The sequence below is a fragment of the Channa argus genome, chromosome 8 (genome assembly GCF_033026475.1).
Source record: "Channa argus isolate prfri chromosome 8, Channa argus male v1.0, whole genome shotgun sequence".
Lineage (NCBI taxonomy): Eukaryota > Metazoa > Chordata > Actinopteri > Anabantiformes > Channidae > Channa > Channa argus.
In genome coordinates, this window is record NC_090204.1 from 22,415,567 (window position 1) to 22,442,015 (window position 26,449).

The 26,449-nt window shown below is 42.1% G+C and overlaps 1 protein-coding gene across 4 annotated transcripts in view; it reads left to right on the forward strand.

Moving 5' to 3' along the window:
* The first annotated feature begins 3,104 nt into the window (after positions 1-3,104).
* Positions 3,105-26,449, forward strand: part of LOC137131884 (BMP/retinoic acid-inducible neural-specific protein 3-like) — a 51,174-nt gene continuing 27,829 nt past the window's right edge. Inside the window, exons 1-4 of one of the 4 annotated variants that reach the window (XM_067513721.1) lie at positions 3,105-3,708; positions 3,988-4,298; positions 21,730-21,920; positions 24,949-25,133. In XM_067513721.1, the coding sequence (XP_067369822.1) occupies positions 4,045-4,298; positions 21,730-21,920; positions 24,949-25,133 (630 nt within the window). In that variant the 5' untranslated portion in view covers positions 3,105-3,708; positions 3,988-4,044. Of the gene's footprint in view, positions 3,709-3,987; positions 4,299-21,729; positions 21,921-24,948; positions 25,134-26,449 lie in introns of those variants that run through there. The other 3 variants (XM_067513720.1, XM_067513722.1, XM_067513723.1) reach the window with 3 other exon arrangements.

Consider the following 26,449-nt stretch of genomic DNA (forward strand, 5'->3'; position numbering starts at 1 on the left):
CTTCCTCTGGATATCGTAACTCCATGAGGCTGAGCCCTGAAACTCAAATACTGCTGCTTGTGTTGAGGATCCTATTCTTTTGGTCGTTACCCAGAGTTCGGGCCTATAGGTGAGGTGTTGGAATGTAGACTGTCTGCTAAATAAAGAGCTGTGTCCTGCAGCTTAGCTCCCTCTTCAAATACTTCAGTTTGATCAAAGGTTGCACAAAATCGCTTGTAACCCCTGAATGTTTTCAGGCCTTTTTTCCTTGCCGAGGCGTCAAAAGCATCGCTTTGTCCAGTCCCTTCTGAGTTACATGCTTAGGGTACCTGTTCACGTTGGTGCTCGATGCTCTGACCTTTCAACGTAGTGTCGTATAGGACGGTGCACAGTACAACAAGACACAGGACTTTTCCACAGGGGACCAGGGTTCAGCTCTAACGAAGACGTTTGACACTTTAGTGATGATCGTAACACAACATGGCGCACATGGTTACTATGTTGTCATGTAACTTATCAACGTAACCTCACCCTGAAGGTGTTTCTCCTGACCCCAACGCAGTTTTTGTGTGTATATAGTCGTTCCACTAACGTCACAAGGTGACAGTAGGGCACTGACGCTGCAGGTAGACTTTGGTGTCGCTATTGGACGCTCCAGGAATGTCACCCAGGGACACTACTGGGACGACGTTATATACACACAAAAACTGTTCCCAGGGCGTCAAATAACGGTGCTCCGGGAGCGTCCGACAGTAACGCCACAGTGTACCTGTGTTACAAAGGATGTAAAACGCAGCACAATTTGACGCCTTACGATGCGTTAATATCTGATGCTGTGGGGTGAGAATGTGTTGATCTGTTTTTTGTTGGGAGGCAGTGCAACAAGCTGTAACACAACTCTGGCATATTAAAAGTGACTCCTCACATTAATACTATATCTATCTTGGGTGAGCTTGACAAACGGTTCTTTTACACACTCAACAGAAATACAAATCCGAATCAATGCCTTTGTTTGCTTAAGTCCAATATTCATGCTCTTTAGGCTCTGGTTTGGCCTCCTCCAGCTAATGTTGAAAATATCCGGCCGTCACATTGGTTAAATGCTCCATTATGTTCCCCAGCTAGTCTTTGGTTGCCATTGTTCCGAATGCCATCGAGTGCTACACACTACCTGTTTGCGTGTAGTTGGTTCATCGGAGCTTCATTTGTATTTTACCTGTGGAGCAAACGGTGAGCTGAAAGACTCAAGTGAAGAAGCTGCAGAGTCGGATTCGAACTCTTTGTGGGTTTTTCAGTAAGCCCTTGCGATTTCCACCTCTGTACAGAATTGCAGAACATAATTGATTCGTTTATGTTGCACGTTTATTCTATTAAATACGCCTCATGTAATTACTGCATTTATTCATGTGTGAATTGTACCTGCATTGAACAGAACATGTTTTCCTCGAGAGACAAAGGAATTACAGCAACCCTGTAGGAGTACGATCGTAAGATTCAATGTATTAAATAGATTTGTAATTAAATCATGCTGCTACCGATGCATACAGCACATATCGCAACATTCCAAGTGCAATTTCTTTCTTATTGTTATTCATTTCGAACATCTCTGCAGGAGGATGTCTGGCTGGGTGCAGTTGCCAAGGCTCCACTTGTGCAATCTTTTGGTTACTGTAGCCTGAAAGAGTGGAAGGATGACTCCTTGTTATAGGTCATTGCTCAGCCACTGTGACCTGCACAGTCCCTGTGTCTTCCTGGAGCTATAATGAGCCCTTTGCTGTGACATTCTCCTTGTTTCTCCCTTGGTTTACATCTGGTTGCACATGGACGTTCTTACGTTCCATCGATTGCCAATCAATTCTGTCCCTGCTAAGAAGAAGTAAACGAGCTCGTGGAGCCATTTTGGCACACATGTAAATGGGTTTTATACCCAAACACACACATCACCATTGATAAATGATTTATGTGACTGGGTAAATGTGAATACTGGCACTCAGCTCGAATGTCTTTTGGGGCTCTGAAACCTGAAAACCGTGTTTTACAACTGTCTAAAAGGAAGTAATGAGCCATGGCACTCTCTCCACTAAATATCATCATTAATTGAAAACTAAAGAAATAAAGTTTAACCTCTGAATGGTCAGCTACAGCTGAAGGGGGAAGTGACATCCAGAAACAACACTGCAAAAGCAAAGGGTGTCTGTTCTTGTTAGGTAGTTGTCCTTCACCAGTGATCATAGCTGCAAGGCAGGGTCGGAGGAAAAGGCACCCAATCCCGACACATGATGATGAAACTGTGACAAATCAACTCATTCTTTCACTCCACATTCTGCAAGTCGCCGTGCCACGGGATTTGAGCTCCTCTTTGAGTTTGGGAGCCAGTGAATCTCGCGACTCAGTGGTGTTCATTTCTCTAATCCGATCCCTGTATAAAACCTCCCTTTGAACGTCCACAGAAAAAGCTGAAAGGCAGCAGCAGCACATATCCCTCCCTCCGTTTTTTTTTTTTTTTTTTTGCTGCTCTCTGCCTCCTGTGATCCGCGCTCAGTGTCCGACGCACAAGCGCTCGGATGGCGCGGGGATGGAGCAGATCTAATTAAGTTTGCTGATGGTGAAAGTGATGATTATTCTGCAGGAAGAGAGGAGAGCGGAGGCAGAGGGGCAGAGAAGATAACGAGAATAACTGCAGGGGGGCTGAATACATTCTCTCCTCCTCCTCATGATCATCATCGCCACGACCGTCATTAAAGCAATTATTCAAAGAATTCAACTACATGTATCTGCACACAGTATAGCAGTTAAACTCTGTGCATTTCATTAAATCAAATTGAATTAATTCATTGTTTCTCGTTTCCATGTATCACTTGAACTCCGAGTGGATTGTACATGTTTTAATGGAGAAACAGAAGGCTGTCGGCTTATTAACTTTTTATCTGGCTCCCCTCCGGGTTCCACCTTTCTCTTTCCTCATCTATCCGGCAGGTGACTCCAATAAATCAAGCATCTGACTCCAGAACACATCCTCTGACCATCGCCTCATCCAGTTTACCCCCCCCCCCCCCCACACACACACACACACACACACACACACACACACACACCCACCCTCAATCAGAACACCTCCTACTCTCCTCACTTCCTCCAGTTACGTCCCAGCCAACCGGGAGTGCGCTTGCTGCTGGAATAAATTAAACCGCGGCGTTATGGTACAGGAGGGAGGGTGAGTGCGCCGCGAATGCCATTCACACATTCCGTGCGCTAGGAGTCCAGACACCGTCAGCACCATCAGTAGCTCCCCGTGCACCCTGCGTGCGCCCCGAGCGCATCTCTCCTGCTTGTCATCGGCTTCCTGCGCATTAGCTGAATCCAAACTGCACTTGTGTGGTATAACAAATGATCTACCTGGAAGATTTGACCCTGTGCGCCCTCGAAGCATCGTGTCCACTGCGACTCATTCCGTTGGGGTTGGACATACAGTACCTACTACTCCTCTCCGGACGCTCTCCGCTGGAAATACAGCTGCCACTGTGTTAGAGCAGAGAGGAGCGCGCTCCGAGGAGGTTGGATGTGGTCTTCTGTTGGCCCTAATTGTGCGTCTGTTTGCGTCTCAAGAAAAGTCGTTTTCTAATGCCGTCCCGTGGAGGCGCAGCGTTAACCCCAACTCCACGGTCCTATCAGGGGATTTTGCGAAGACTGATTGCGACCAGTGAAGGAGCACAGCACTTACAGAATAAGGTATTAACCACTATAATTATAACTAGCAATTACTTTGACAAACATCGTGACTTAAATGTAAAGATAATTGTGTTCGTGTGCTTTATTATGTGCAATATTTCGTTATGCACACAAAATGTGCTGTACATATTTGACCCTCTGAATTTAGGGTCCCACTGACATAATTTCTGAGCCAGCAACACTGGACAAATGCAGCCCTCAGCTCACGCCCAAACCAAAATTACAGCCTTATTGTTCTCTCTCCACCCCTTTAACTCCTCTCAACCTTCCATCTTCCAGAAGGACTCATCCAGAGTGCAGGGAGAATGAGGAGTCACCGGGGCCGGAGGAAGCAGCATGAGTGGCCCGTGCATCTCCATTAGACTGACGGCCCTCATGTTTCTATGGAAGTGGTTAACACTAAGCCTGCTCCAGAGCTGGGTGTCACTAGGGGCTGGGGCTGCCGACCCTGCCGGGGCTGGCTTTGGCGGCTCCACCGGGCCCCTGGGCTGGCTCCTGTCAGACAAGGGTCCTTTTCACCACTCGCAGGAGTTTGTAGATTTCAAAGAGCGCTACCAGCAAGGATTCACCACCAAGTACAAGATATACAGGTGAGAGAAGGAGATGACCTGCAAGAAAATGCTGGCCGAATGCCCACACCCTGAAATGATTAGACTCTGACTTGTCCTATTGCATTGCATGGAGGTAAAGAGACATTTCTGCCGAATCCTTTGAAGAAAGTATAGGCAGGGGATCTCATAATAACTCTTTTTAGGCTCAGATTTCGTAGGTAGCACTCTGTGGGAAGAGCATAGATCACTCCGTAGAGGTTTGCATACAAATGGAGTCTCTGCGTGCAGTCTGCATGGATGCGAGCTTCTTTGGGTTCGACTGCCTGCTCCCTCCTTCTTGTGGGAAGCGCTGACATATGGTTTGAGTACGATACAAACCCACGGAATGCTGCATATCAGTGGAAACTCAAAGTGTAGATACGGCGGGAGGGTTTGGGCAAAGCAGCGGGACGTAACAGACATCTGACTGAGCCAGTTGATGTGTGACAGTGGGTAGACAGGATGGCTTCAGAAGTGTGTGGTGTGAAGAACAGGGGGTGTGTGCTTAAAAGCAGCAGGATATTGTCTGAAAGCTTGCTATGATAACATTTTCTTCAAATCCTTTTGACGACAGGGTGGAATTAAAGGGCTTTTTCAAGATGCAGGCTCCCATGTGTGAATGATATTAGATAGCTGTCTCATTAGGTGTGGATCCGATATGGCATAAAAAAGGCATACTGCACGAACAAATGCTGTTTCAGTGCAGGTTTTGACATCGGCTGACAGTTTGGAATCTTTTTCAGATTTGAAAAAAGCTTCAACAACTTTAGACCTTTAAACTGCGATGTGAGAGCTGTACCATTCAACTGTACTATTGCAGTTTTTTTTGTTTTGTTTTGTTTTTTTGTTTAATAGAAGTCTGTGTGTATATAAATGTGGCCTGGTGTTTTCTTCTCTTTGTATTGAAACACACACTTTTAGGTGGTGGCAGCGCGACTCAGTGTGAACGTGTGGGGCAAAAAATATTGGTGTGTTTCTGGGAGGGAAATATCCATTTTGTTAGTGATGTAAGCTTTTGCATGTCTTCTTGTTTCCACTTCACGGCTTAACAGAAGCTTCTCACGATGCATTGTTTGCACCTGCTGAAACAGAGCTGATGTTCTAGCTTTTGCCAAGTTGACAGTCTTCCTACATAAACTCAGAACAAAATCGACAGCATTATTCCTACGAGGATGCTGATGTTGCTGAGCATGACTTGGTGCGTTTGTATTTTCGGCGCACGCACCAGGTAAGTGTTTGGATACTGGGTGATGGCAATGGTGTTGTCGGAGCATCGGCAAGCGTGCGGTGGAGGAGCTGATGCCAGCTGAATAGAGGTTTGACTGACACTGGCATTTAGCAGCTGACAGGGGCGACAATCCCAGGCAAAGATAGAGAATGTTGCACTGTTGGCTTCCCCACATCCATCACTTCTTCCGTCACTTGCTCTCTGTTGGCCACTTCTTTTTTTTTTGTCTCTCAGAATGTCTCTATACCTCGTCCTTGTGGTTTTTTGTGTCACCGTGCTCGTTCAGCACCCCACCCTTTGTGTGCTATTCTAACATATCTCTGCATACACAAAAACAAATCTGGTGACTTCTCTTGACCTCTATCAGCAAGTATGCAGCTCGACAAGCCTAAAATCCTTTTCCCCTTTAAGCTACGTCTTTTCCCGTTCCCTTCATAGAACGGAGTTAACGTGGTTAATTAGAGCAAAAATTAAATGGAAACAGAAAGTGACAATTTAAAATGTCACCAAGATAAAAAAAAGTGAAAGCGTGTTCCAACATTTTGACAGCCAAGCCTTTTTAGGCTTTAAATATCTTGCACCCATAGCACTGTCATCCATCGCTGAGCAGTCGAGGATGCCAGTTAGCTGCAAAATGAAGAGATCTGAAGTGTCCTCAAAACGGCAATGGGCCTCACAGTCTTATTTTTTTCTTTTTTTCCTAAACAGACTCATGAATTTTGAAAGCCAGACAGAATCCAGCCAAAGCAATCCTTGTGTCGTTTATATTGATCAACAACACTCTCCGGCTTCTTGCAGACACTTTACGATCCTTTATGGGTCAGTAAAGAGGCTTGTTATTGCATCTCGAAGCGTCACCTCTACGCGTCGCAGTCCTCAATCCGAGTCCAATCGTCTGACTCGCCTCACGTGGGACTGAGGAGCAGCCAAAATGTTAGCAATTTGGAGAGCTTTCCTCAATGCCCATGTGGATATTTGGCCTCATAAGTACAAAAAAGCCATTGACACTCACACACACACACACACACACACAAAGAGGGAGAGCAAGGAGTGGCACTGAGAAATGAGTTTTAATTAACCACCAGGTTAAACGAAGGTTAAATAAAAATATTACAATCCAACCTCAGCCTCTCAGCCTCCCGTTTTCTCTATTTTCTCTCCCCATCATTCCCTACTACTTTTTTCCTCCCTTGTCGAATGATCTCAAACCAATTGCTCTCCCTAAGCTCATAAATATTCTCCAGAGCTCCGTTGGCCTTTCCCCATCGAGGGGTGGGGGATGGGGGCAGAGGAGAGGGAGTCAAGGCTGAAGGAAAGGACTGAACAAAAGCAAGGGAGGTGAGAGGATCCAAAGTTTTAGCCCCCCCTGCTGGCGGATCACTGCACCAGAACAGCTTCAAGCTATTTCCAACAATTTATTCAAACACTTAACGGAATGTTATTCATAGTCGAAGATATACAGTGTTTAAAATTTTACACTAACAAACTTTAATCCTGTGTCTAGACTGCACTGAAGGCCAGATGAAAAGGCTGAGAGAATTACAGCTTTAATGTGAAGAGTTGTGAAGAGAGGAAGAAAAAGGTGGTTTTCAAAGTGCAAATCCTCCGAGTGAAAGAGGTTTTCTCTTCTCAAGGTGCGATCAGATGCAATAATCAGAGTGATGAATTAATGGCTTGTGCAGATTCAAAAGCATAGAGGCACTTTGCAATATTACTCTGGCTGTGATTGCAGAAAAATGCACCTCTTGTGTCAGGCATGATAATAGTGTGTGGCTTTTTTTTTTTTTTTTCAAACATCTTTTCATTCATTCTTCTTTCCTTCTCTCTGTTCACCTGGCGCGGGGCGCAAATCTCATAACAGCTTCGTGGCTTTTATTTCATGTTCAAAACAGCCAGTCAGTTCCACTGACCTCCAGCAACAATTTGGCATATTTGAAGAAAAAAAAAAAAAATACTAGAGCAGTTAACAGAATTTTTCTGTTGACTGCACCCGAGTGCACGAGTTTCAGTGAACAATACCTCTGTTCTTTTTGCCATGTTACCTGTGCCTTCAGAGTTGGGAGTGATGTAAAATGAACAAATCCGTCTTGTTTTCAATAATTTAGAGGCTTGTGATGTTGTGAAAAAGTCTCGCAGCGAATGTGAGCACGCCTTGTTCCTCGTTTTCCCCGTGTGGAGTCGAGCCACAGCGACAGACAGTAGCATATTAGTCAAAATGTCAGCTCCTCCTTTCTTCTTCTTCATGGGCCATAACTTTTATATCACGCCTCATCTCCCATGCTTCTTCCTCTTTTCTCCTGTCAGCCCGCTGGCGATTCCATTGACTTCATTTGATGTAGGGAGTCATCTCTTGTAATTATGCAGTGATTAGTGTTTCAAATATATGCAAACATGTTTGTGGAGAGGATGGGGCGCAGAGGCACGATGTTACAATACCTTGTGCCGCACTGTGTAATCATGTCATTTAGATTTGGAAGACGCGGGGCCTATTGTGCTTTATCTGGCTCCTGTTTATGACTGTGCCGTTGTGTTTTGAATGCCTTGGATGGGGGAGCACATTTAAAAGACATTATAAAATGGGATAGAATAAATGGGTATGGAACTGCACAGAGTACATGAAGCAATGAAGAGAAGAAAGGGGGAAAGCGAGAAGAGAATAGAAGAGAGCATTAAGGAATTTACTGCATTGAAACCCAGTACTGCGCTAAACCATATCATGGATACTTGTGTATGTGCACAGACTATGATTTAGTATTCAGTGTACGTACTGTAAGGCTAAACATAGAGTATTTTACTGTATATGCATGTCATGAATCAAATGTAGAGTAGGCTGTTATGTTGGTGCGATCATGAACACTCACTTTTTTTTTTTTTTTTTTTTTGTGCAAGGCCGTGCTGAATGTTGATCGGCCTCCTGTGGTGAGATTCGGCCGGAATTTGTAACAATGCGAGATTAGGAGATAGTACTAAAAATTGATTTGCCAATGTTTTATGAGAAAAGAACGGTATCATAAGTCCCCCCCAATGAAGTCTGTGCGCTGGTGGAATAAAATAATAATAATTCTCCAGTCAACTAGTGTCATCATTTTTTTTTATTTTTTTCGTTTTGTAGTTTAATACGACGTCAGCGCCTTGTTGATCGGTGACGAAGCAAAAGCGCCCCTCCCCCCTAAAAGAAAAGCATCCAACACTTTTGGGAAACCAAAATGAACTGTTGAACTTAAAGGCAGAGTCAAAGTCTGGGTTCAGATATGAGCATCAGTAACACAATGCTTCCTCGTGCTGGATCTGTCACACTCTGATATTTGTCTACAACAATTAAATCTCAGCTTCAGATCCACCACGCGACCACAAATGATGTGCGTTAACGTCAGAAAGGATTTTTATAACAACCCACTATGTCTGATACATGTAGCAAAAAGGGGTAACTTGCCGAAATAGCATCAGCACTGTATCTAATTTTAACTATGTCAAACGTTATGAAAGAATAAAAAGGTTTGAATGAAACAAGATTACGGGACAAAGAAACACATTTCCCTTCTTCCCCTGAGAAGAATAAGTGAGTTTACATTTATTTAGAGCTCCAGCATCCATGCAAACAACAACTGTCCTACAAATTACATATACCACAAAGATGTTCTCCCAGTCATGTTGAGGCGGCAATGTAATCACTGGCTGGATTATGTTATCATGTGCACAACTGTCCCACCAGAGACCGGAGTTTTCTTCCACAGTCTCATCTTAGGTTTAGGCAACAAAGAGATTTTGGGTAAATACAAAAACATGTTTTGTCTAAAGTCACTGTGTCTCCGTTGAGTCAGACCATGATCTTTGCCAAACCCTCGACCAAGTGCTGTGAGGTTTTTTTTTTTTTTTTTTTAAGTAGTCTTGTGGATTTTGTACTGCAAGACTGGATAAATTGGCGGAAAATAAATGTTGCATGTGAGCACTTTAATTATAGATTCAGTGCCAATGTAATTGCAACCTGCCAAAAACACAAATTAACATTTCCTTGTTACATTAAAGGAAAATGCGATATAGCCACCATCATTTCTTCCCATTAACTCATCTCATCTTGCAGATTATTTGCAAAACCTATTTTTTTCAACAACAGGATTTCTCTGATGAAACACGTGATGTTGCTACAGAAAAACCATCAAGTCCGTGGATGACTGGGTCAGCAAAGTACTGGACTTTTACATGCAGGACTGTTACTTTTCAGTTTTGTCGTCCAGTCAACGTTGTTGTCTTCTTTGGATCAAGCATGAGCTTTGGATGTTCTCACAACATTCGAAAGTCATTATCAGTTATCACAATCATAGCGATGGACCAGTAGGTGGACATGCTGGCATGCTCATCATCTTATTACCATGTGACATTATGCTATATTGTTTGGTTTAGGCACAAAAATACATGTTTGTTATTTACATGCATCCCTTTAAAAGTTTATTGACTTTAAAATACACAAGGAATGTGGTTTTTACCACAGCTGTGAGATGTTGCCAATTTCCTGCTCATACGGGCTGAGAGGGACTGGTAACCTGCCACTGAGGGGCATGATGAAAACACATTTTTCCAGTTTAAGCAAATTATTCATAGAATTTTTCAACAGTTTTGGAAGCCGCTAATGTTGTTTGGTTTTGTCTGGATGATTTGTGTGACTGGCTAGTTTGTGTTGAGAGGGACTGGTACATGGAATTCAGTCCAACTCGGGTACAACCTAATCATACATTTGAATACCAAACAGTCCGCACAGAATTTCTTTGGAAGAAAGAGTGTGGTGTGAAATAACTCGTCAGAGTAGTGAAAAACTAGACAAGGGGATGAATATTCGTTTTCCACTTTAACTATTTATTGTTAGTATTATTATGTGTGTTGTGTGACCAATCCAGCACTTTCCCCTTAAGTTTCCACTCTCTTGACACATGAGTAAATCGAATTTGACCTTGTGTTGCAAAGTGTTGGGTGTATTTGCAAGCAGGGGCCTGTTCCAGTGATCTCAGTTGTTTATTATCAATTTAATAGTGTCTGGAAATGATGATGGTAATGTTTTGGGGGTATTGGGTTTTTTTTACAAAGGTGCTGCACAGTCCCTGTGAGAGCAGACACTTTCCATTAAACTACAGTTTTCTCATACGTGCAAATGCCTGAGCAGCTTCTTCAACGAGAGAGCTGTGGTAGGGAAACACATCGGTCTATCGTCCTCTATTCAGAGGTTGGATGTGTCTTCAGGACATAGGCAGAGCAACCGCCTCCTCCTAATCACCAGCAGCAGTGGCAGTGACGAGGACTTCATCCAGCGCAGAGCTTATGGCTCCTGACAAGTGTGTGATGTGGAAGTTATCGGGGCCAGAGGTCCACGGAAGCAGCTTTTATGAAAGAGAAACTCTACATGGCTATTTTTGTAAGAATAGCCTGAGTTATGATCATTGTGGTGGAGCTGGCACTGCAGTTTCGGAATGTATTGTTCTGTCCCCCAAGGGACGGCTCCTAGTGCACCAAGATTTCTACATCAAAATGCATCCACAATGTTATCTTGTCCTGTAGACTCAGCCTGATCCCCCCCTCGAACTGAAATAGTAAGAATTCAATCTGCTGGTGTCGCGAGTGGTCAATGGCAGGACATCAAAGTAATACAGAGCCTTATTGAAACCATAAGCACACATCACACTCAGCAACACAACATATCTCAGGCCTTTGTGAAAAAGTCAAAAGCAAAACCCCAAAGGTCCATTAAACTTTATATTCAAACAAGTATTTAAACCTGCTGATTTGACAAGTGTGAAATTGTCTCTTGTAGTTCCGACCTCTAAGTTATTTTCATGGATTTCAACCTGCATCGGTTTGTCTGCTGTGCTGATGTTGCTGCAAACTGAAATACTGGTGTGAAAAATCTCGACAGGAAGAAAAAACAAACAAACACGTTAATCAGCCATTTAAACATTAACTACTGGGTCACGGGGTTTGTGTGGATGAGGGTCTGTGTATACGTGATCATACATTGTGAGCAATCGCAGGCATTTCATTAGCAGGGAGCCACTCTCTTATATGAAGAGCAGGATGGCTGATGGCTCCTTTGTCTTTCGCTTCCATTTGTTTGTGTCTTTGCACAGCACGTATTAAGAGCATGTGCACGCCTCATTATGTACACAATGTGATTCCAGGCATTCCCTGGTTTGTCTGGGAAGAAAAGTCTCTTGTCAACAGTGTTGTGACAAATTGCAGCACAAAGAGGATCAACGGTCTTCGTGTCAGTAAAACCCTCCTGCAAATCATGCTGTCTCCGTCCTCCTGACTCTCCTTTCCTGTCTATTATCAGAGATGTAGGGATATTCATGGCAGTTGCGAAATCAATAACGCATTTTTAAAAAAACAAAAAAACTAAACTCACCCTCCTACACCGTTTTTGTTGTTGTTTTCAGTATTTCACAGTGTCACAAAATGGGGATGGGTCTGATTTGCCTCCACAGGATAAAATAAGGTAAAATGGTAAAAATACATGTTTTCCCTTTGGACAGCGGAAACGGTAATAAGTGTTAAAGCTTTGCTAAAAGAAAAAAGACAAAAAGAAACGGCGCTATGTGTCTCATATAAAAGATTTGTCTAAAATGTTATGGAAAGGGTTTAGATGGAAATTAAATACAAGTGATTTTTGAAGTCGTCCCCCGAAAATGATGTTCTTCTGCAGCTAAACTGTAAACACTTTTGCTTTTGTTGTTTTTGCAGTGAACCTGATCATATTTCGACCATGTTTTATGCAACATAACAATTAAATGAGAAACGCAATGGGTTGGATTTTAAGGATTTTCAGCCGCCGTTGGTGGTTGAGTTTATGCCGCTATGACGCAAGCGGCACTACAGGAATCCGAAGCCAGGCTGTGCGGAGGGCCTAACAGCAGGGCTAAAAGCTGACCCATGCAGAACCCCCCTAACGTCTATTCTGGTTGCCAATGTTCGCTCCTAGAAAACAAGCTGAAATTATTTCCACCCGAATCAACAAGAACAAGGAGGTCAGAGACTGCTGCGTCATAACTCTGACAGTCTTGGTTGGACTCTTCCATACCCAGTGCTGCTATTAGCTTGGGCTAATCAGTGGGGGTCTGTGTGTGTTTTTTTGGGGTTTTTTTTGTCCTTTCAGCTTATCTTGTGGGTTCAGTGTCGCCACGGCGGATCATTGTCCGGATGTTGATTTTGCACAGTTTTTACGCCGGATGCCCTTCCTGACGCAACCCTCGCCAATTTCTACCGGGCTTGGACCAGCACTGCACAGCTAGGGAGGGGAATGGGCTGTTAGGGGTTCTGTGTCTTGCCCAGAGACACTTCGACATATAGCCAGGACCGGGGATTGACCCTGTGGTCCGTGGACGACTGCCTTTACCAACTGAGCTACAGCCGCCCCCTTTGCTGCAGGTCTGTGTATTTACACAAATAACAGCTGGTGTCCAGTCACTGCTCTCCTGATGTGGAGTTTCTGACTGTAGAATGCCGACCGTCCTACCTGCCCAGGGAATTCACCAGTTTCTGCATCACAGCTGTTTACATCGCCCCCGGTGCTGAAACAATGGAGGCTCTGAGCGCTCTACACGCTCCATCAGTGAATGCACACCCAGAGGGAGTTTTTATTCTTGCTGGGGACTTTAATCAGGCCAACATGAAAACTGTCCTCGTTCACTTCCATCAGTATGTGGATTTTGCAATCAGGGGAGAAAACACACTGGACCTGACCCACAGTAACATCGAGGAAGCATACAAAGAAGTGTGACGCCCGCAACTCGGATCATCTATTCATCATGCTCATTCCAGCTTACAGGCCACTGTTAATCAGGGAGAAGACCTCAGTGCTCCAGCACCGCCTGGAGCATGTTCAGAGCAGCAGCCAACATACAATCAGCACATCAATGTGGATTAGTATGCTACATCTGTTTCAGAGTATATACAGAAATGCATGGGGGACGTCAGTGTCCTCAAGAACGTCACCACCTGGCCCAACCACGACTGCTGAAAACATAAAACACGGCTTATAAATCTGGTAACATAGTGGCTCTTTGAACAGCCGGAGCCAGCGAAACACATCGACAGAAAATCTACAGTTTTCCCATGATTCCACCAACACCAGGAACATGTGGCAGGGCATCCAGGCCATTACAAACTACACGGCCTGTAAGGATGACACTGACTTCCTCAGCGAATGGAAAAACATGTCGGCAGGTTCAAGGCACTAAACAGGGCACCAGAAAAGAAAGCAGTGCCTCATCTGGATTAGAAGGCACTGAGTTTTAAAACGAGAGCAATCCGCAGAACCCGGACCCAATTGTGTCATCCTGTTTCTAGACAGCCACCGTCACACCAGTGCCAAAGACATCAACAATAACTTTTCTGGATGGCTATCGCCCCATCGCACTCACTCCCATCACGAGGAAATGCTTCGAGGGGCTCGTGAAGCAGAATGGTGTCTCCAAAATCCCCTTCACATTCAAGCCGTGTCAGTTTGCTTACTGCCCCAACCACTCCACAGGGGACCTCATCTCCTCTCCACTACACCTGAGCCGCCAACACCTGGATGAGAAAAACACCCATGTAAGAACGCTGTTCGTGGACTTCAGTTCAGCACATAACACAATCGTCCCCCAGCACATTGTAACAAAACTGAAACCACTAGGCCTCAACACCCGCTGTGTAACCTCCTCACCGATCGGACCCAGTCTGTGCGGGGGGGAATGAACAGCTCCTCGGTCATCGCCCTGAGCACCGATTTCCCTCAGGCCTGCATCCTGAGCCCACTGCTCTTCACCCACCACGGCATTGCCAGGTTCACTTCCAACCATATCATTAAATACACTGATGATTCTACAGGATTTGCAACCGTTTCATTCCACGGGCCTTCAGAATCCTGAGTTCACTATAGATAATCCAACGAGAATCTCAATACTCCTTGAATACGGTGGTCACTTCCACCTTGTATAGTGTTATTTTAAATTTTGTGGTATTTTCTTGTTGCTTCCTTCATCCTATGCTCTTATTTGTACTGTTTATTTTCATATTGTATAGTAATCATTGTCTCTTTAGAGGTTATTGTAGCACATGTTCAGTATTTACTTGAGACATTTTTACAAAGCTACTTACAGCACATGTGCAATGTTTATTTTATTTTACTTTATTATCTTATTTTTAGTCAATGTCCTCTGATGTTTCTTCGCAAGCAAATGCATCTAAACCTCGTTCCCACACGTTCACACGTGGATATTTAAAGCCAAGGATGGCAAATATGTGAACTCAGTATTTATAACTGAGTGGTTTAATGTCCATTAATCTGGAGTCCACTTCAAATCCACATTGTTTGCCTACAGGTTGCTTTCTTTTGCAATATTTTTGCATCCAAACCTTCTAAGGGAATTTTACGTCTGTTGCAGCGGCCAAAGCCTTTTCTGGTAATCAAGTGTTTGAAACGTGCACTTGAAAAGCAACTCAGTGGCATCAAAGGCATGAAAAAGCAAAATAAGCCGGAAACAGTATGTTGCCTTGTTTATAAGACCTCTCTAGAGGTTTAATAGGATTTTCACAAATTAATGGTCTGATGTTTGTTTGATGTTGTTGGAAAGACTGTCGGTGGCAATTTCATGAAGCGCTCACAATCAGCAGCTATTAACGACATCATTACGCTCACTTTCTCTGCCTTGATCTCGCATTCTTTGCTTGTTTGTCTCCACGGTGTGCTGCATGACTAAAAGACAGAAGCCATCTCCATCTTTTTGTCCCCTCGTCATACTCGGGTCTCCAGCTCTCCTCTCGCTGAGACTCGATCATCAGTTGCTCAATTAACGGAGTTGATGTCTGCGACTATGAAGGTGCCTTTCAGGAAAACGCTCGTAATGCAGCTGGCATGTGGAGAATTTCTTTTAATGTCAACTCAAATGGAAAAAAAAAGCCTCTTTGTTTGTAGTTCTTAATTTTTAAAATCGTTTCTCAGTCGCTAATGGTGTGTGTACTGTATATAAATAGGGACCAATGTCACATCAGATTAAACCAAGGGGAGAAATTCAGCTAACGGCAGCAAATACTAAATCTGTCACATTGAAAACAGCCGAGCGCTTGTGGTTTTCTTCCAAATAAATGTAATTTGGTTTATCTTACTGAATGAAGCATGAAGGACCTTTTTCCAATTTTGCACAACTCTCTTTGGGGAGGTCCTTGAAATAACTTTGAGTCTGCATCAACCAACTGTTTTGCACAGTGGGTTATTTTGGTATCTGGGGTAACCGGGCTACAAAACACAACAATGTGTTCTCAGGCAGGCCTTACTGACGATAAGCAAATGTGTGTTTGTCATGGCAAGGTAAATTGTCGCTTTGCTTTTGTCCTTTTCTGCTGGCTTTGCTGTGAAAAAGCCTTAGCAATAAATATAACGTGTTTGTCTTCCAGTTTTACCCAAATGAATGAAGAGCTTTGATTATTTAAACTGCATATTGACTGAAAATGAAGACCTAATAGCACATAAAGTCAATTAAAGGATGCAATGTAATTCTTTTCTCCAATTTAAATCTCTGATATGGCTTAAAGTGTGCATTTATTACATTACAATAAAAAGAAAAAAAAGGAAAAAAGGGGGAAAAAAATCTAATTTGATTGATTCCACAGTTTTTCCAGAGTGTAAATACGTGTGCAATTACTTTGTAAATCACAGTTTGAATCCCAAGTTTAGATATGTAGAGCAATTATCTGGACCTAACCGCTGTTATTAAACCAGATATGCATCAAACAGCAGGGAAATAAGAGATGGAAGAACCATCGACTCATGTTGGAATGTGTGTATGAATGCAAACATTCTGCACACCTGCAAAAACAAGTTAAATTATTTTCATTTCTTTGTGTATCACATCCAGATTTTCTTATGATGAGTTAAGGAGACCTTCACTTTGCTTCTTTTGGATATAGCTCCATTAAACATCCCTTTGACACCTCTATTGAAATATCTCTCTACTAGTATCTGAAAATTGCCTCCAGATTACATCGCTTGGAGGAACCTCAGTTCAGATTGTTCAGTCATCTTGTCACTCACACTATGGAGTTTGCTTTTCTAAAACTCCTCCAGATTACATCATCTGAACCCCTAATGATGCAAAACACTTTTTGAGCCAGAAACTGACAAATATATGTAGGGATATAGGGTCAGAGGGACGTTTAGGACCATTAATGCAGATTTACACCACCAACTAAAGCCATAGAAAGCAAGTTGGGGAAGTCGCCCTTTAAAACATCTAATCCAGTTTGTTCATCACATTAATATGGGCATGATTGACACATGATGAACATGAATTGAGTTTTTACAAATGAGTGATTTTAGCTGTTAGTTTTAGTTTAATAAAACAAAAACTAGGTTAATATTTTTCTGACAATCTGGCGAGATTAGTACGTAGTATGTACTTCAAACGTCCTTCAAACATCCGTCAAACTTTTTAATTCATCAGGTCAGTCCGTGCTTTAGAGAAGGCAATTAAAATGCAGGATGCAACAGCACAATCAAACAAGTTTCTGCAAGGATTTTGAAACCCTGTTTTCTTAAAAATGATGTTCCCATGCATATAACTGCAGATGCAATTACATTTTTCTAGGGAATGTAATCGATGGATGGTTACGTTCTCACATTGTGACATAGTTTTTGAATGAATGAAGTGCTACATGTACAGAAAGTGAGCCAGACCAACCCGTATCATTCTTTAACCTTAACCAACTGCTGTAGTTCCCTAAACCCCACCGTAAAAAAGTGACAAGAAGACAAACTGGGGGTTTTACTGCCAGATCAGGCTGCAAAGAAGTCTGGCTGTTGTATTGGGAAGAATATATGCGCTAAATATTTTGGCACAAAAACATTGTATTGATATCTTATGTTTTATGAAGAACTAAAGGCAACACAATCAGGGAATATGTTGACAACAATGTGTTGACAATAAATGAACAGGGAAAGTTGCAAATGTTAATACAGATCTGTGTGCAGTTTTACTTGAATAGAAATCTATTTTTTACCAGACAGGGTTGAATCATTGGGGAAATAACTTGCATAAGCCCCTGTTTCAAATTCTCCATGCATTATTATAATCTAATTTTTTTTGTATTTTTTACTCAGTTTAAATAATGTAGTGTGGTTTCCTGTGCAGTTTCCAACCATTTAAATAAATTACAATGCAATTACAACATAGCTTATGTTTATTTAGGTCAGAATTTCCGTCTCCAGGAGGCATCGTATACTAGTACATACTTCTCATAATGACAGTGTGGGGTGATTTAAACAATAGTGGATGTTAAGCCAGTTCCACTGCAGTTGTTCTTGTGAAAATACACAGGTTAAGGTGGGCTGGTACTTCTGGTAGTGTTACTTTGAATTCTTGCTTCAAATGTCTTTCTTTACAGTTTTTACTAAGAAGGTTTCTAGGGATGTTTTTTTTTTATTTATTTTTTTTCAAATGTAATATTAATAATAACAGTTGGCCTTAGTTACATGGGAACAGTGAAGTCTTATAAATGCATTTTCAATCAAAATTGAGAAAGAATACTGATTTATTGTCACGTGGAATTTGGCTTGTTCATTTTTTTTTTCTTTAGTTTGTGTCATTTATTAAAATCGTTTATTGTCCAGAACACTGAAAAAATTAATAAATAAATCCAAATAAGGTTTTTTTGGCCATATTGCCCACTGACATTCCAATTATGTTATACAGTTGTGGTAAAACTCTGAGGGCTGCTACAGAACATTGTACATAAAAGTATAAATATATATATATATAATAAAGCATTGTTGCTACATTGTTAGAATATGTTCTTTGAAGCAAAAGTATGTATCAAATGTGTACTAGTGCATTTCGCCTGCATCAGTTTTTAGTGCTCTCGGATCGCTGTGATGGATTTGAGATATCAGGGCTGTACAGGTTGGACGGGTGAAGTAGTGGGGTAACACCTCTCCTCCTTTGATTGCAGACCCCATGGCTCCTGCAGCTCCTGGTTTCCTTTATGCACAAGGCACCGGCTTAGTCTGAGGAATGAGTGAGGTTTGTCACAGTAGAGATGCCGGTGATGTTGGCCAGCCATCTGTGTGAATGTGTTTGTTTCTGTGATTAGGGAGTCTAAGAAAAGTTAAGGGGAACTGAAATAAACCTGCCGTCTCTCCATGAAATTCCAGATCTCGTTGTGCACGTGCGTGGTGTCTAAAAGGGGAAGCTGAAGACATATGTGAACAGATCTGTGTAGTGTACGTGTGCTGTGTTCTCCACGCTCGCTGTGGCGCCATTCATAAATGTCCATCAGCGAGCAGCAGACCAAGGCAGCGTCTACTCAGCGTTTCTCCCTCCACTGCTTCCTTTTTCAGCCAGGCCTCTGCGGAGAGAGAGAGAGAAACACTAATGGCCCCTCGTTATAGAGGAACACTGACATGAAACAGGCCTTAATGAGCTGTTTTCAGTTTTGTATTTTTCTCGGGGGGGTCATTGTTATTGGTGGGAAATTGATTGGCAGCAGGCCTGCACCCAAAGGGGCTCTGCGATATTCCGGGCGATAGCAAAGTTGTTGTAGCGAGGGCAGCTTTGTTAAGATATTTGCAGCTGCAGGCTGTGTGAAAGCATGTGTGCGGGCTTGTGTCTTTGCAAGAGGGAGTGGGTTTGCAATGGCGTGGTGTTGGGGCCTGGATGTATGTCGAGGGTAGTAAGACACAGGCCTTTTAGAAAACACAAGTACTTCATTTGCTCCTTTGTGAAGACAAAGTTTAAATGGCGTGTGTCATTTTTTGTAAAGTTTCAGTGATTTTACTTCAGTTTTGTACTGTTTGCATGAGTTACTGCGATGGGTCGATGATAAACTCTTAAATTCCCTAAGAATCAATTGAGACTCCTGATGGGAATGTCTTATTTCGGCTAATCCAGTTAGGAGAACAGCTGTAGACCAAAGCAGACCTAACAAAGAAGGCACGAAAAAAAAACGGTTTTACTTTTCTGTGTATGTGTGACAGTTACTGAGCTATTGCCTTGTTGTCCAGAAGCAGCTGGATACAGAGTAGAGATGTCTCGTCAGTCTCATTTAGCTCAAGGCAAGTCAAGTTGAAAGTTAGAGATCCAGCCGATTCAGTCAATTATGCCATTAAATGATGAGTTATCAGTCATTGTCAGCCCATAGTTATAGGTGGGTAGGTCACCTGCTACACACCATTTTATTGCTTTGTGCTTAAAGGCGGCACACACTTAACAACTGTACGGCTGATTATGTATGTGACAACTGGTTGAACCTAGTTGGTCCTGGTCAGTGCCAGTCGAGCCTAGTTTATGAGCAGTATCAGCAACTGATGGCATCACAGCCGAGGCCGACCAACAGAAACTACTGCTTTACCTGAACACGGCATTGTTTTATAGTTAATTTTGATTTGGGGGTTTTCCTATCTCCAGAACGCCCAGACGTTTTCGACCGGTCTTTCAGCGTGTTGCCCCCAGCTTACTCTGTTGCTGCTTCCAGACGTTCAGAGACTGGAAATCTTTGCTAGTTGGTGGAAACGGGCTCCATCTATGAGCTGTGCGGTCTTTGACGGTCTCTGCCAGTCCTGAGGTGTGTCCCCAGCTTTAGTCAATCAGAGATAATTCTTTGTGCCTAAATCATTTTACATTGTGACGCATGTGCAGCAGGGACCTACGGCTCATAGTTATGGTCCTAGGTAATGACAACTAAATGGAGTGTGATATTCTAAGCAGGTGACAGGAAAGAAAGGGGACAAAGAAGGACCATGCTACTGTTACATGTCAAAGTCCTCAACTGGACCCAAATTAAAGATGTGTGTTCTGATAAAGAAGTGTAATAATTCACCAGTGTGCACTGTTTTCCACTCCAAACACCTTTTAACCAAACTTTAGTGCAAGATGTTGAATAGAAAGATGAAATCAGACACACTCTGTCTCTCTGTCTCTCTCACTCTCTCTCTCTCTCTCTCTCTCTTTGTATATATATATATATATATATATATATATATATGATCATAGAATGTTTATCTCTCTAATCTCATCAAGTCCAAACTGAGTAATGCATTGTTTTTCTCACCAATGTGTCATCTGAGTGATGGCTAGTTATTTGTAGATGGCTTTAAACATATTTGTCTTCGTGGCAGCGAGGGTGGATGCAGTGAGGGAGCCATCAGCCAAAATTATGTTTTCACTTTTATTTATACCTCAACAGCCTTTAAGCACAACTGCCCGAACTTCATCTGTTCGAGGTAGGTATAGCAGCTTATTGCAGAGAGATGTGGATATAAGAGTAGGCATATTTTATCCTGCAGCCGTTCTTAGAAAAATCAAGGTGTGTCTCTGCTTGTAAATCTCGGTTATTGCAGCCTTACGAAGCAAAAACACACTCAAACACAAACTAATGTTACATTTTATTTAGACAAGTTAACCACCTTACCTACAATAATTGAAAGGTTTTCCCCTGCTAGGTTGGGATAGAATCATGTTTATTACCAGCTGTAGGTGAATAGTGCTAATCTATGCATCAAGCAGCAGCACTCAGGCTGCACTTGGTAGATAAAGGCAGCTGGCATGCTCCAAGGCCAGTCTGAATATCAAACGACTTCAGATTAACTCCTTTTCCCTTCCAAAAGAGGCCCTGAAAGCAGCAAGACTCCATCCGTGATTACAGCCCGTCCAACAGCAGCGCCTCAAAAAAAGTGACTCGAGATGAGAAAAGATTGCCCCATTATTTAAAATCGGCGGAGAAACACAATGTTTTTCACTATGGTGCAAAGCAATTCTCCGAGCCAGAGGTAGAAACAGCATGACACTATTCATCTCTTAAGGAGCGGTACACAAGATTCACTTAGAGGTCGTGCAGACATCGTATTTCGTGCCTGGCATGGAACAGATCTAAATTTGAGCCTCCTTATGAGGGTCAAGCTGTTTCCTGTCCATTTTAAAATCACCACAATAGGCCCCATTTTCCTCCCCTTTAAGATGCAGCAAACAACTGTTCAGATCGACTTTGATGGATTTAGTCTTTTCATTGTGTTTCTAATGCAAATGTTTCAAAACAGCCCCGAGATCCATCCGATTCTGACAATGATGGAAAGACTCTCGGAATGGGGACCTTATTGTGTGCACGTTGGTATAAAGTGTCCTTGCATGCAGCATCCATGTGTTGTGTGTCCTTTGCTTACGCCACACGTGTGTTTGTGTAACATCGCAGGGAGTTTGGCCGCTGGAAGGTGAACAGCTTGGCCCTGGAGAGACAGGAGAACAATGGCTTCTCTTTGCCGCTGGACCCAGAGTTCCTCCAGACCATTAGGCAGCTGGGCAGGCGGCCCAGTCTCGGCGCCATCACTGACAACATTATCAGGAAATACGGAACCCACTTCCTGCTCTCTGCTACACTGGGAGGTAAATAAAGGTTATTGACTGTGTATCGACTCTTTTGCTTTTATTGATTTCCCTTACCGTGAGAAATGGTTTTAGGCATTCAGTTGCCCCACACCCAGGTAGAACATGTAGTCCACAACACATACCGTTGTCTTTCAGAAACTTTTTTTTGACTTGAATAACTTGGAGGTTCATCTCAAGGAACTAGTCTCTTAATTTAATGGGGCGTGAAACAAATTGGAACTATATTTCCTAATCGAGTCCAAAGCTCAGTAGGTATTTACTACTTTGGAGATCAAGCAGCAGTTTCAATTTCCCTTTATAGCTCTGAATGCCTCCTATCCAACATCCATCCTAACATTAGAGTCATGGAGTGGTCAATTACAAGGAACAATGCGGTATATTCTATGAGAAGTGCTGGAAATTCCAAAAAACACAAGGCTAGAGAGACTTTTCCTGATTCAGTTTTGGAATTTCTCCAGCTCCACTTCCTGAAACCATTTGGTTGCAAAGGGCCAATGCATGTACAGGCTACATAACAACACTGCCCTAACGTTGGGCCTTGTTATCCCCTTGTTGTCTATTCTTGTTGCTGAATAGCTTTCAAATGAAGGTGCGTTGTCCTAGAGAGAGAGAGAAGATCTACAAGTTAAACACCCTCAAAGCTGCAAAGCTTCTTGCATTGTGCTCAAACAAGTGAATATTGGCTCAGCTGTGAATATGGAATGCGTTGTGGTTGTTTAAGCTCATGTTCTCTAGTTCAAAATCTGTGTTTGGTGTTGTTTGACAAAAATGCCATTGGATCTGCTGTTTCCATAACAATGGATGTAAGTTAGCCAGAGAACAATAATTGGCAGGAAAGCTCCCATGGCTATCTGCTGCACAATCTCCTCCCCACTCTGCTTCTGCTGCTTTCTTTCTCCTCATCATTTGTCTCATGTGCATAAAGTCTCAAAGCACTGATGAATACAAATGGTATGTAAAAAAGATAAGACAATACTGTACAATGTGTGCTGAAAATGACACCGAATGAGTTTCAGAAATATGGCCCGGTATGACTTTAGCCTTTGTGCAGCAGCTTTTGAGCCAGCTGTTCGACCATATCAGTAACACTCTAAGAAAAAATGAACTCTGTTTTGATCCAGCTTTGTTTTAACATCAATATATCCTCATTAAATAAAGGGAAACAGCTTTTACTGCAAAGTAAGTAAACCGTGGTGCTGCAGACATGATGTTAGTTTAGCGTAGCAGTGTCGCTAAACTAAGCTTCATATTTAGTGTAGCGAAAAACGGGTGCAAAACTTTGCACTGTCTCACTTATTTTTTCATACACTTTTTTAACCATTTTTTTAACACTAGCAGAACTGTATTAGCTAAAGGTGTATTACTATTATGATTATTAATATGTTCACTTTAGGGCAAAGTTTGCATTCCCTTACAATAAAATTGCATGTAAGGGGGTACAAACTTGCAGATTTATTTTAAATGTTTGCTATGTAAACCTCATTTTTTAAATGCATTTATTAGTTTAATTTATTCTTAGTATTTCTCTAAACACAAACGTCCATAAAATGGTGTCATTCCATTTGAATAGTTAATTTTTCAAAATAAAATAATGAATCACAGTTCTGCAGCCAACCTGATGAACTTGCTCCATTTGGAGTCGCATTGTGCTAGAGTCAGTCCAAAGCCCATCGTGTTTAGTTGGTGACGTGGGTACGGACTGAATCCAATCACCATCATGGTTCACGTTTTTTTTATTATTGTACAAAAATAAAATAAAAAATCAAGACCTAATGTAACATCTATTATAGACAGAGATCAAGTTCCCACAGTAAAAATGTCTTCAAACAAAAAAAAAAAAAAGGACATTTGGACATGTTGCCAACAATGCATGCTGGGAAGTTTACCAATATGCTAGTTTTGTTTTTTTAGCAACTTGACATAATGAGTTTAATGAACTCTCAGTATTTCATTCATATAACTATTTTTGTGTGTGTGAGTCTAAAGTGCAGATCTCAAACTCTATGGCAATTCTTGAATGGTATCGATAGGCCAACTGAAACCAGAGTTATGATAAATGGTTTGTGTGTGTTCAGTTGCTCAAATTAGGATGCATCCAATATTCTGACTGCCAATATTCTCATTTTTTAAATTTTTTTTATTTTTCTTGACCGCAAAGTCCAGTGCAGTAAATCTGCAAAAAACACTTGTGTGGTTTTAGATTTAAAGAAATATATAAAGTAAAGATGGGGTTGTGCATGAAAAATGACACTAACCACTCGCATGTTAACAGTTTTGAGGTAAAAAGTACGAAAAGTATTCAAAAATGACTCCAGTGGGCTAAGCCAAAGGATAATATGTCAGAACCACTCTTATTTTGAAATTTTGAAACTGCAGTTATTTTAGGATTCATTGAAATAATAAGACTTGATTTTTTTTTTTTTTTTTTTTAGCAATGTGATCTGTTCCAACCAGATTTATGACTGACAATTCACAGTGTGGAATGTTTCTTAAAAAATTGACAGATTCTTGGAAGAAGTTCCGACCTTTTCCTAAAAGGTTTTAGCAAAAGTAGGTAAAGGAAAAAAAAACAAAAAAAAACCCCCAGAAAGGATATTTTGGTGATATGGTGTATATGAGACAAGTGTTAACCTTTTATCATCCCCACTGGAAATGAACAGTGTGTTAGATCGAGAGTTTCTCCAAATTAAAACCACATTCCCTGTAAAACCTAATGCCGTTAGAAAAGATTTTCTTTTATTGATTTTTCACTCCTTCCGACATCTGTCAATACACTGTCCTCTGAAAGCCCTGGTGCTGTGTGTATCGAGAGACATTTGAATATAGGGTAAAACTAATAGAGACTCAGTGTCTTTCACCTTCACGAGTACTGTTTTTCTGCCTTTGCCACTGTATAATGAGTGCTGGCAGGTGTTGATGAGTTAATATTTACCACTGAGGACACTGTGTGTGTGTGTGTGTGTGTGTGTGCTCACGGGGGGATGAGTCATTAATGGAGTTTGTGTCTCTTTGCGTGTATTCACAGGGGAAGAGTCATTAATGATCTTTGTGGACAAGCGGAAGTTGAGTCGGACGAGTGAGGTGAGCGAATCCAATGGCACAGCTGTGACTCTGGAAGCTCTGCACCAGCTGGCTGCCTCCTACTTTATCGACAGGGAGAGCACCTTGCACAAGCTGCACCACATCCAGATCGCCTCCACTGCCATCAAGGTAAAAATCCGCTTCCCTCTGGATTTCAAAGAGCGAGAAAATAAAATCACATATTCATTTCTTCAAATTGGCAACGTTGTTGTCGTTTTTAGATATTGATAGATATTGTTCCAATTTTCTGTAGATAAACGCATTTATTGCATTTCTCAAGTACACGGCAAGTGGTCTTGATTACCCCACCGCACTAAACACTGTTTTTGAATAGAGAACCTAAAGTCAGAAGTTCAGGCTCATTTATGGACTGTTGTTTCTGTGGATGCCGTGTTTAATTGCGTATTTTCTCTATTTGTTTGCTCCAAAACATTATTAGTACTGAGTTACTGTGTACATGACAGGGTGGTACGCTGGCGAGACCCTGTCGGCAAAATACCACGCTCTCTTTAGCAAGAAAAAAATGGTTTGTATTGGTTTACTGTCCATGTGTAGTCCTCTACATTGTGCCATGTTAAAAGCTTCGTAATCATTCGAGGGGAAGATATTGAAGTTTTTAGTTGTGGCAAAATAAGCTTCTGCACATAAACTACGCAAACCTGCTCTGAAATTTCACTTTCTGACTAATGTACTGTGAGTCAAGCTGAAACAACTGTTAGTGCACTTGTGTTTTTGAGATAATGATGCTTGTGCTCCCCTCTGAGCACAACCATAGGAACAAATTAAGGAAGTTACACTGAACAGCGGTCAGTACTGTATGTGCCAAGTACTTACAACTTGCTAGCAATTACTGTGTGCCATTTATGACCCATCAATAGGCCTTCAGTGGGTGACTCTGGCCTTTCCAAATGCAGAATATCGCCATGCTGCAGATTATTAAAACATATTTTAAAGGACATGAGGCAATCTTCAGCCACTTTCCTTAGGCTGCTGTTTTTAATTGATGGACTCTTCATAGCGAATGCACTTTAAGCCATCACTTAATGTTCTAGCCAAACTTCAAGTGGCCAGTGACCTCCAGTTAAGCAAATAAATGTTTCCACAGGGCCTTATGGGAAAATTGTGTGTGAGTGTCTTTGGTGAAGAAATGGTCTCCATATAATAAACATTTTCTCCATATAATATACATGCATTTAGTTTATACAAACAAAAAGCAAACATTTTATAATAGGTCACGGATCCTCGACCCATGGCTACAATACGCAGAGAAAGGTGATCTGTTCAGTGAAATATATGAACTTGTGCAGATGAGGCGAGAAAGCAGGGTGGCACGTGGCACAGGCAGTAGGCAGTTACCACTGGGTGCAAAATGCTAAAAGGGTGGGGTTACACAAACTTTTGCTTTTTCCAGTTTAGTCTCTGTAAGCAGTCTGCAATGAAATCAT